The following is a 12364-nucleotide window of genomic DNA, read 5'->3' as shown; positions in this document are numbered from 1 at the left end:
AAGAGATAAAACCCATTTATTTTCATGTAATTATGAATATTCAACCATATTATTCATAATGAATACTCACATTTATGAATACTTAACCATATTATTCATAATGAATACTCACATTTATGAACATTTAACCATATTATTCATAATAAATACTCACAAAAAGAGTGACTTCTGCTTAAACCAACCCTCCCTCCTCCTCTCTATATGTGTGTATATATATATACATACATAAATTATATCTATATATATATATATATATATATAATATAAAGGCATGAAGGTTATAAAGAAATGATAGTGTCTCATTGTTGTCTCCTTGGATAATATAATATAACTATTGATCCCTTAATTTGGATTCTTGTACCCTCTTCCTTTTTGTATTCTTTCCTTTCCACACATAAAGTTGGCTTAACCAGTGATTATCAAATCAAATGATCTTAAACAAATCCAACTTATTCAAACTATAATATGCCTTCTCTTTTGTAAGGATGCAATTAAGGACCAACTGGGAATGGCTTATTCAGCTGAAGCAAAGCTTCTTAGCCATACAAGTTTCGCCCGCAACGATCACACTGGTTTTGCTCCTTCGGTTCACCCGTCTTTGGCTTCTCCTTCACCAGTTTCGGGAGGTCGTGTTCCAAAACATCATGAAACGCTTTCGCACCTTCACGAAGCTCCTCCAAACTGAACCAAAATCAAACTTATGAATCACATGTAAATTGAGGATGTGTCAGGTGTTGATTGGTGGATATTTATATTCATACAACGTACACCTAAATAGAAGCCATCATACCTCATGGAAAGGGGAGGAGTTAATCGGATAGTAGCGCTATGAGTAGGTTTCGCGAGAATTCCTCTTTCCTTCAACTTGATACACAGATCGTATGCGGTTGCAGGGAATAAAGCCTTGCTAATAAGCTCCACTGCGTTGAATAATCCTTTTCCTCGGACTTCCATCACAATGTCGGGAAATTGCTGTTGAGTCCTCCTTAACAATCGCCTCAGCTCCTCTCCCATTTCATCGGATCTAAAACAGACAACGCTTTTGTCAGATGTAGTCACGTAGATGCAATCATAGATACACACCAGCGGGGTTATGAAGAATCAAGAAAACAATATATTTAGCACATCCTACCCCTCAGACCTTACTTCCAAGTGAGATATACTGAAGACATCTTTGGCAACCATAACCAAGCTTATATTTTGAGGTTATTGAGGAAACCCCATCTGGCTAGCCGTAAGCTAGCTTTCTGAAAAGCTACTTGAAGTAGTGTTTCAACAAACTCCAGAGGCTTTTTTCCACTGTTTCCAATTATTTCCCTCATATATTTCCAATTAATTTTTCAACATGTCATTTCAGATCATTTTATATTGTCAGCTACTAAACATCACTAGTTTATTGCTAGCTTATCAACTAACAACTAGTTCTCCATAGTAGGTTTAGTTTGGTTGATGCATCTAACAATCATGTAGCCTATACACCACTGACCATACCAGATTTTTTTAAGTTCTGATGTTTTGTATAAATAAGCTATATCAAATGTATAAAGAGTAAAGACGATAGAATTCTTACCTTTCGGCAAGTTTCTCCTCTTGTATCACCTGCAACGATGCAATAGCAACAGCACTACCGAGCGGGCTTCCTCCAAATGTGCTAAAGATCAAATCAAATTTAAGCATGTTAGCTATTATGGAAGAAAAATGGCAAGTATGAATACATGCAACAAGAAAAAATGGAACTTTATTTTGAATTCAGCAACATAAGCATGGTCTCGGATGTTAGACAAGACTATGTGACCTCAATCTAAAATTATACTCCCTTCATCTGCAAAATACGTCTATCTTACAGTTTTCTGTGTCCAAAACAAAGAATCCTACTTCAAATAAAACAGCAACTAGATATTCTAGGCAAGCTCAAAATGCATGTATTGAATTCATCAAAACATTACAGAAAAAGTTTGCTTTTGCCATCAATGATATCATAAATCTTAATTACTTATATCTAATCAATTTCATCGGCATACTTATTATTTCATGCTAAGAACAAATACCAAAACAGGAAAGCATATAGGATGATCTTAGTCGATGATAACTCCATACCTCCCATGCTCCCCTGGACGTATGCAAAGCATAACATCTTTGTCTGCAAGAACCGCACTTACTGGTATGACTCCACCGCCCAATGCTTTCCCCAGTATCTGAAATAACCCCATAAGAATGGTGATTATAAAGACAATACGAGAATGATCCTTGGAAGATTACATTGAAAAAACACAAATAAAACAGATTTATATAAGCCACATTTGTAATACATAGACTCCACCGCCCAATGCTTTCCCCAGTATCTGAAATAACCCCATAAGAATGGTGATTATAAAGACAATACGAGAATGATCCTTGGAAGATTACATTGAAAAAACACAAATAAAACAGATTTATATAAGCCACATTTGTAATACATAGCTAATAATAAAGTCTTTCATGAGAGAAGAAACACATAGAGGTAGATTTTCATCTCTACGGAATCACATTGTTGGGATAATGTCCAATCCGCCTTCAATCTAGCATGTACAAGAGATCTGTTGACAAACATTCCAAAGATCCACAAAGGACACAAACAAAGTTGGATATGATCGATATCCATGATCCAACTTGGAGAGTGCTAGATATTTTGTGTTTATCTATGTTTCTTCATATTTATCTCGTTATATCTACATATTTATCAACTTATGTTTAGCCTATTGGCTTATCACCTAATATGTATCAAACTTTTATCCCAATTGTTGGACCATTTATGTGTGCATATACACGTATAGAGCGAGTTTCAAGGAAAAACCCCCAAAAAATGAAAATTTGAGAAACACCCTAATTACCATTCATCTATATGGTATGCACATGTGCATACAAGTAATTGGAGATGTTTTCTGGTTTCTATGCACATGTGCATATTGGAAATATTATTTACAAATTACTTGTATACACATGTGCATCTGTATGATGAATGTTTACTAGGGTGTTCCTCAATTTTTTTTTTTTTTTGCGGCTTTCCCCTGAAACTGACCCTATACGTATATGTATGAAGATTGCATGTACATGTGTATGTTGGGACAAGCATGAAGAAGAAAACTGACGAGCCTCATAAGCTATGCCATTACCCCGAAATCCAGGGCAACATGTTTGATATCGTTTATCTTTCATATAAAGCATAGTAAATAATTTTGTATGAGAGAATAAAGAAAAACTTACAATAATGTCAGGCCGTACACCTTCCCAATCACAAGCCAGCATTCTTCCCGATCTTGCTAAGCCACTTTGTATTTCATCCGCAATCATTAAGATGTTATACTTTGAACAAAGTTCTCTGACAGACTTAAGATAACCATCTGGAGGAATTATAACCTGGCAAGACAGAATGAAATATATTTCCATCAATGAAAAATCAGTAAAGATGCAATTTGGAACATGGAAAACAGAAAAGATACCGAAAAAGAAAATAGAAGGCAAAACAGATGTTTAGATTGTAGGATCTCTTATAGTTAGCAGTTAACATGTAAGAAGAGTAAATGTTTCGAACCAAAAAAAATACTAAAACATCTTTATGCCCGTATCAGCTACATACCCCTGCCTCTCCTTGTATGGGCTCAAATAGAAAACCAGCTATATGTTCTCCTTTTTCTGCATAACATCAGGGAGAAAAATTGAAGGGTTATCACACATGCTTAGAAAAAAGCTTAAAAATATGTTTCTGGGTTCAAAAAAACATGATGCTGTTGGGTTCACACACACACACACACATAGGGTCATGTTCAGGGGAAAACCACAAAAAATGAAAAAGTAAGGAACACCCTGGTAACAATTCATCTGGACGGTATGCACATGTGCATACAAGTATTCGTAAGCAATTTGTCGGGTATGCACATGTGCATAAAAACCAAGAAACAACTTCAATTACTTGTATGCATATGTGCATACCATGTCAGATGAATGGTTACCAAGGTGTTCCTCAGTTTTTCATTTTTTTGGGGGTTTTCCTCTGAACCTCCCTCCCCCCCCCCCTCTCTCTCTCTCTCTCTCTCTCTCTCTCTATATATATATATATATATATATATATATATATGTTTGCCATTTTGAACATAAAGAATCATAAAAGTGAGCTTCCTGCTAACAAGATATAAAACCAAGGGACGTTATTTGGAGAGGAAACAGCATTCATAAACCTTCAAAAAGTTTCTTAAGAGCAGCTTCATCTCCAAAATCGACTTTAAGCTGGCCAGGTAACAATGGCCAAAATCCACGAGTGGCATCGTTATCACAACTCATAGATATAGCAGCCATTGTACGACCATGGAAGCAGCCACAACAAGAGACAATGATAGCCTGCACATAAATGATAGAGATTGGGACAACAGAAAAATGAAGTACTCCCACAATGAAAAATACAGAGTTCTAGAAATGTATAATTGTTACACTTTTTAATTAACTAAATGACAATTTTACCCTTATAATGGAGGGAGTAATGAGTCTCTACATCCATGCGGTAGAATTGGAAAGTAAAGACCTTGAAAATGACAACCAAGTTGCTACCTGATCTTTGGGAATTCTTTTTTTCTCATAACCCCACTTCCTTGCCAACTTTATAGCAGTTTCTACCCCTTCAGCACCAGTGTTCATTGGAAGAACCATATCATATCCAAATAATTTGGTTAGATACTCCGCAAAAACTGGAAATTTGTCGTTGTAGAAGGCTCTAGAACTGAGAGTGAGGGTTTGTGCCTGCTCAACTAATGCTTTCATGATTTTTGGGTGACAATGTCCCTGTAGCAAAAAACAATGTGCCCCCATTGATCAATAATTCAAGAAAACCAAAACCACAAACAATATAATACTTCCACCAACAACTTTAGTAGTTTGTTTACAGAAGTGGCAAAAAGAAAATGTTACCAAATAGTCCATCAGTGTTTGGTTACAGGTATCGTCCGTAAAATATGTGATATTATGTAAAAATAATGCATGCACTTCACCTGATTAACTGCAGAGTAAGCTGAAAGGAAGTCGAGATATTTTTTGCCTTCTGGATCCCAAATAGCTGACCCCTTTCCATGAGAAAACACGATAGGGACGGGATGGTAACTGAAAAATACCAAATAAGTATATCAATCTAGAAATAATCCATCTAAAAGAACACAGATGAAAATAATTCATCTAAACAAAAAGCTTATAGAAGGGATTCGAAAAGCTTAGTCTTCAAAAAAGCTTAGACCAAACTTCATTTCCGGCGATAATATAAATGCATTACTGCTTTCATCCTTTAATAATAACAAATAAAGGCCAGGTTTTATGATCCGAAATAAGTCTTTGAAGACTTTAAGATGCGAAATTCTTTTATCCAAAGTGAGAAAATTGCTCAAGTCATTAACACATGTATATATAGAGATCCAACAAATAGAAACAAATGGACCTACATAAATTTAGATAACCAGACCAAAAAATGAACATAAACTGATATTTGCTAACCGGACCGAATAATATGATGATAGGTGTACATATAGTTAATCAACTATTTTCATTTCTTTTCATATGCTTCAAAACTCCTACATTAACGTTTGTTTTCAATTGTTATACCATCAATGAGATTAACATTTAGACACGTAACCTTCAGACAATAATATATTGGCAAACCACCAGCAAATTGAACAGTGGGTTGACCCTAATATCTTCAAATAGCCTATACAGAAGCCTGTATATCACAAACAAATCAAGCATCAGATAGGCAGACACTAATATTCAACTAAAGATGGAGATATGAAAAAGCACACTGTAGACAACCGCCATAAGTTCATAACTAGGTATCTCCTTCATACACACACAGCCTATGATTCAGTCAACACACAAATTAATTATATTGTTTTTAATGACCTATAGAAAACAAGGAGAGAATTCGACTACACAATCACATAGGCAAATCAATCACATACATTAAAGTTTTAGAAATTAAACCAATTCCTCCAAGTTTTCCATTATAGAATTTGGACCTGTTTGTTAGCAGCTTAATCAGCTTAATGGAACTCACAGCTTATTCGGTCAGCTATACATGATTGTTTGGTAGTGGCTTAATGATATAGAAAGTGGCTCATTCGGTAAGCTTCTAGGGGGAGCTATACGCAGAAAGACAAGTTTTTTTCCAAACCTGTCCCTCCAATTATTAAAAAACAAGCTCTTTCCATCTATGGAAAAGCCCTTCCAAACAAAACCTTCTCAATCTATATAGATTAACATACAGCTTTATCGATAAAGGACTTAAAAGGAGAACCAACCAAACAGCCCCATAGTCCATCTTGCATTAATAAGTTCTCCCAAAAGGAAAAAGAACCTATTTAATGTCTCTTTCAGGCATCAAACATGTCCCTCAAAGAAATTGAGGACACCTAGAGGATTCAAAACCAATGCTTAATCTTTCAACAGACAGCAGCGCCATTGTTAGGCAACACCTCGGGATGAATCATATTTACAATTGAACTAATGACAGCAATATTCTCAAGTTTTTGTCTCCAAAGAACCTTAATCTCTGCAAATTTCAGAAAGATAACTCCTAGTTATGGAACAAAGGGAGCATAATTCATCTACGGAAGAATGAATAACAGCACCATCATAGAATTAACAAACCCACAAACCAATAAAAACAAACATCAATCAAAATAGCCCATGTACACACAAAATACGGGCATATGTGTGTGGAGAGAGATTAAGAGAAGGTATTACTTGTGAGCGCTGTAATCATGCTCTAAATGGATAAGGTCACTAGAAGATGCAGGAGGAGAAGCGATGCCTTCGGTAGCAGTCGCAAAACATCGAACACTTGGCCTGCTTCCACTGCTTTTAATTTTGTTCAATACAAGCTGCAGAGATCTCCTGCTCGCCATATGCCACTATTTCTTGATATTGGGTCGTATTTTATCGTATAACTTGGATCAATCAAAACTTTACGTAACCCTCAAAACTATGATGATCACCCAAAAGACACCAACAATTTTCAAAATTGGATGTTTAGGAAGAGGACCCAGATGAAAGCTTGTGTTTGTGAAACACTATCGAGAGTAGAAAGATGAATAAATAAGGGGGTTGATATTGCCACCCCCTGCAGCACTTTCTATCCCTGCGATTATTCCCTCTCTCACACCCTTCTACTCACACACTCACCCCTCTCTCACACCCTTCAACTCACACACTCGTACGATAATGCACTTTTTTTTATTTTAAAAAATTTAAATTTATATTTTCTACCCTTAAAATTAATTAATTAATTTATTTTATATCATTTTTTTTTTAATTTTTTATTTTATATCCTGATCAAATTAACATACAATTTTGTATATCAATTAAAATATATTTAAAAAATACGTTTTAATTTTAACAAGTTACATCATTATAATCGTCATGTCAATACCTTCGAAATAAGCCCAATATTGAATATTTTTTGACTTAATATTTTTAATATTTACATTTATAGTTATTTATTTAATTGTAAAAATAATTTGATTTGAAATAAAGTAAAGTTAGTGATTTGAAATAAAGTAAAGTTATTGATTTGAAATAAAGTTAAAAAAATCGATATATATATATCGAACGAATGACACCAGAATTTTTCACCAGAATTCTTCTTCAATATATAACTCTCACATTCTTCAATATACATCAAATATGGGAGAAGATTTGATAACAACACCAGAATTTTTCACCAACGAGATACAATATTATGTTAATTGATATTTAGGTTTATTAATACTTACTTGTACAAATGAAAGTTATAATTTTTTTTTCCAGATGTTCAATTCTCGGGAAGAAATAACTGAGTGGGTGCACAATGTGGGGCGTTCAGTTGGTTGTGTTGTTGTTATGAAAAGATCAAAAGCAAAGCCAAATGATAATGTTTATAAAGTTGTGTTTATGTGTGAACACGGCGGAACTTACAAAAATAAAATAATTCTCATTCGTCATACGGAAACAAAAAAATTTGGATGCCCATTTGAGTTGATAGCGCTATTTTCGGCTAAACATAGTTGGTGGACGTTGACGGTGGTATGCGATGCACATAATCATGTTATTGCACAACATATGGAGGGTCATGCATATGCAATGCGGCTAAATGAAACTGAAGCCCAACTAGTTGAAGATCTATCAGCCCAACATGTCAAGCCACGACACATTTTATCCACGTTAAAGGGTAGACATACGGGAAATGCATCTACGTCAAAGACAATATACAATGAACAACAAAAGATTAAGACAACAAACGATGCAGGAAGACCACGAGTCTACCCTTTAACGTGGTCTTAATCTTTTGTTGTCTTAATCTTTTGTTGTTCATTGTATATTGTCTTTGACGTAGATGCATTTCCCGTATGTCTACCCTTTAACGTGGATAAAATGTGTCGTGGCTTGACATGTTGGGCTGATAGATTTTCAACTAGTTGGGCTTCAGTTTCATTTAGCCGCATTGCATATGCATGACCCTCCATATGTTGTGCAAGAACATGATTATGTGCATCGCATACCACCGTCAACGTCCACCAACTATGTTTAGYCGAAAATAGCGYTATCAACTCAAATGGGCATCCAAATTTTTTTGTTCTCGTATGACGAATGAGAATTATTTTATTTTTGTAAGTTCCGCCGTGTTCACACATAAACACAACTTTATAAACATTCTCATTTGGCTTTGCTTTTGATCTTTTCGTAACAACAACACAACCAACTGAACGCCCCACATTGTGCACCCACTCAGTTATTTCTTCCCGAGAATTGAACATCTGGAAAAAAAAATTATAACTTTCATTTGTACAAGTAAGTATTAATAAACCTAAATATCAGTTAACATAATATTGTACCTCGTTGGTGAAAAATTCTGGTGTTGTTATCAAATTTTCTCTTATATTTGATGTATATTGAAGAATGAGAGAGTTATATATTGAAGAAGAATTCTGATGAAAAATTCTGGTGAAAAATTCTGGTGTCGTTCGTTCGATATATATATCGATTTTTTTTACTTTATTTCAAATCAATAACTTTACTTTATTTCAAATCAATAACTTTACTTTATTTCAAATCAATAACTTTACTTTATTTCAAATCAATAACTTTATTTTATTTCAAATCAGTAACTTTACTTTATTTCAAATCAAATTATTTTTACAATTAAATAAATAACTATAAATGTAAATATTAAAAATATTAAGTCAAAAAATATTCAATATTGGGCTTATTTCGAAGGTATTGACGCAACGATTATAATGGTGTAACTTGTTAAAATTAAAACATATTTTTTAAACATATTTTAATTGATATACGAAATTGTATGTTAATTTGATCAGGGTATAAAATAAAAAATTTAAAAGAAAAAAATATAACGTTAATTAATTTTAGGGATAGAAAATGTAAATTTAATTTTTTTAAAATAAAAAAAAAGTGATAATTGAATGAGACAAATGACCGCAGATTTCTATCTGAACCTGTCAGACTCCACCTCCCCCAGAAGAGTAAAGTTTACAACCACCTCCCAGAATTCTTGTATTTATCCGGAAAAAGGCAAATTGTATCTGCTTTAACTTGATTTCTATTTTAGGTAACGTATTTTTAAAAATTTTATTTTGATATTTAAAACGTAAAGTTTTAAACAGTTAAGTCCCGAGTAACTGGTTGAAGTATTAACCAATTATCATGCTGACGTGACGAGTGATGTGATATCCAACTCAATATTATTTGCTGATGTGGTCAGTGATGTGGATTTTTTAAAATATAAAATTAGTCTTTTTATAGTCTAAAATTAGTCTTCATCGAGTTACACGGGTACTTAAATGTTTAAAATTTTACATCTTAGTTACCAAAATGAAAGTTTTGAAAGTACATTACCCAAAATAAGAATCAAGTTAAAGTACATTACTTTTTCATGCAATTTGCCCTTGTCAGGAATTATGAAGTATGAAACATGCCATCTCCCATCTGAATCCTGGCCTTAAAAAGATTACTTAATCAGTTAAATCTTGTGACGTCTCTCGTTCTGGTGGCGTTTGTTTTCTTCTTTTCAATTTGAAGGGGTTTCAACAGTCTGTTTTTTCCCTTTTTCTTGGTCGCGGTGATATTAATTAAAATAACTATTTTAGGGGTGTTTGGGATTGATTATTTGAAACAACTTATGCTTTTATACAAAAACATTTATCAACTTATTATAAATTAGAATGATTTAATTTCTTCAAAAACTATTTATTACCGTTTTGGCACTGGTATAAGTCGTTTATCCAAACACTTAAAAATGATTATTACCGGTGTAACACTGGAATAAATCAATAAGTTGTTTTTATAAGCAATCCCAAACACCCCCTTAATCATATGATTTTATCTTTTAGTTATTTTTTTTTTAAATTACAAAAATAATCATAAGTCTGTAATTAATAGGTCCATAATTTACGAAATGGTCAAATTGTAAGAAAAAAAAATGAAGTTTCTGAATCAGATCACCTGAAGTGTTACGAAAGACCGTGCAATTTATCTGTTTTTATGAAAGCTTCGATTACAAAAAGCTTGTTTTTCCCTTAGAATCCCCACTCGTATCTCCTCTACTTGAGCCATAGGTAGATTTGAGATTCATCTCTATCGAACACCTACTACATCTTTATCGACATGTAACCAGTGTGACGTTGCTGGTTTGTTTTTATTTCATTGTGGATCATCCTTGTGCTTTGTCCCTTCCCCTTTCTGGGTTTGTTTTTTTTTATTTCATCATGATAGTGCCCTTCTGCACGCGTTTTTATGTTTAGAGGCTTTCCAATTTGCTTGTAGTTTTTTTGGGTTTTGAGTTTTCGATTTGGGTTCTACTTGATTCAAATACCAGTTTGATATTCCTTTGATTTGGGTTTCGAATTATCAATTGAATATGAGTTTTAAGGGAAATGGATGACCACCATGGTTATGATGAGGGTGGATTTTCATCGCATTGTGATTTGTTTTCAGAAGCCCTTACCATCGCTCGCCATCTCCATCTTTTGGTTTTGTTTTTGATTCTGGGTGTGATTCAAGATTGGATTTGAGTTTTGGATTTAGATTTTGATTTAGCGTTCGGTTTAGTTTTTTGAGTTTTGAATTTTAGGTTTGATTTGGTTTGTTAGGTTCGCCAAAGAAGATGACCGAATGGGATGGTTCGTGCGAGAAGATGAAAGTAAAGAAACAATCTAATTACATATTTTCTTCATTTTTTTTATTGAAAATTAAAGAAATACTAAAAAGATGAAAATACCCCCCTTAAGTTAACGGACCTGTTTAACATAAGTTAGTCTGATGGATCAAAAGTGAAACAAACTGGCAATCACAGTGACCAAAACTGTAATTAACTTAAAAGATGGACGAGAGTTGCCAGTGGGTGGCAACCACATGGACCAAAAGTGTAATTCACTCTATAATAAATGTTGTTGTATTCTCCTAAATGGAGAAACTGTTGAAGTTGAATGTAAATTTTTTTAGAGATTTTGAATTTCAGTTATCCATTTTGGAGAATCTGTTATAGATACTCCAAATTTATAATTGAATTCTCTTAGCTGGTTTAAGCTAAGTGTTCGTCTTGTATAATTAAATTAAATCGTAGCTTATGTTGCGAGAATAGGTTTGTGGTGTCTTAAGACTCGTCTCCGACAACACATTATGAACATAGCACGTCATAGCTTGATGCCCTGTTTTCTAAGAGGTTATTTGATTTTCTTTAACCTTTTTAGTGTGCAACCTTTTGGGCTTTCAGTATATAACCGTGTTTAAACCATTGAATGTTATTGACTTGTTGAGAACTCATAAAATTGTGATAACATTGAGAACTAGTGTATCATGTGTTATTTCGTATGATTTTTTTTCATCTATAGCTAGAATTTAATGTAGTGATTAACATATATTTGATTCACAATCTGATTGTTTCACATGTACTCGGTTCATAATATGAAGCTTTTTGACGTGTTTGTGAACAAAAAATACACGTAAATCAGTTGACATTGTGAAACGAATATATATGCAATAAACATATTATGAAACAAATATGAATCAATACATTAAACATTATACTTAGATGAGAAAAATCATGTGAATAATAAAACTTAAGATAGAAGTCTCACGAATTTTAGAGTTCTCAAATTATTAAGACCCATATATACAAGTAAATAAGTTTCACATTGTGAAACAAACACATTGCAAAACAAATATATATTAATAAATACATTAAACACTATACTTAGCTGGAATAAAAAGCATGTGAAACAATAAAACATAACTTTAAGGCATAAGTTCTCATTGATCTCACCAGTTTATAGTTTTCAAATGATTAACCCCCCCCCCC

At 33.5% G+C, this 12364-nt stretch overlaps 1 protein-coding gene across 1 annotated transcript; it reads right to left on the bottom strand.

Moving 5' to 3' along the window:
• Positions 1-430: 430 nt before the first annotated feature.
• LOC112522917 (ornithine aminotransferase, mitochondrial) lies at positions 431-7131 on the bottom strand. The gene is made up of 10 exons (XM_025132258.1): positions 6757-7131; positions 5019-5127; positions 4582-4812; positions 4215-4374; positions 3617-3672; positions 3244-3396; positions 2098-2195; positions 1571-1651; positions 791-1024; positions 431-681 (listed from the first exon to the last, which is right to left on the bottom strand). The coding sequence occupies exons 1-10, from the start codon at positions 6915-6917 to the stop codon at positions 537-539; spliced, it is 1428 nt and encodes a 475-aa protein (XP_024988026.1). The 5' UTR covers positions 6918-7131; the 3' UTR covers positions 431-536.
• Positions 7132-12364: the final 5233 nt, after the last annotated feature.

The sequence above is a fragment of the Cynara cardunculus genome (genome assembly GCF_001531365.2).
Source record: "Cynara cardunculus var. scolymus isolate 2C chromosome LG 12, CcrdV1, whole genome shotgun sequence".
Classification (NCBI taxonomy): domain Eukaryota; kingdom Viridiplantae; phylum Streptophyta; class Magnoliopsida; order Asterales; family Asteraceae; genus Cynara; species Cynara cardunculus.
Note: the sequence above shows the minus strand (reverse complement) of the source record. Positions and strands in the feature narration are given on the sequence as shown.

Excerpts from the sequence above, each read along its gene's own strand:
- LOC112522917 (XM_025132258.1), bottom strand. The coding sequence starts at position 6,917 with ATGGCGAGCAGGAGATCTCTGCAGCTTGTATTGAACAAAATTAAAAGC. Across the intron at positions 3,397-3,616 it reads CCATACAAGGAGAGGCAGGG|GTTATAATTCCTCCAGATGG; the intron begins GTATGTAGCTGA and ends CTGTCTTGCCAG. Across the intron at positions 2,196-3,243 it reads GTGTACGGCCTGACATTATT|ATACTGGGGAAAGCATTGGG; the intron begins GTAAGTTTTTCT and ends GGGTTATTTCAG.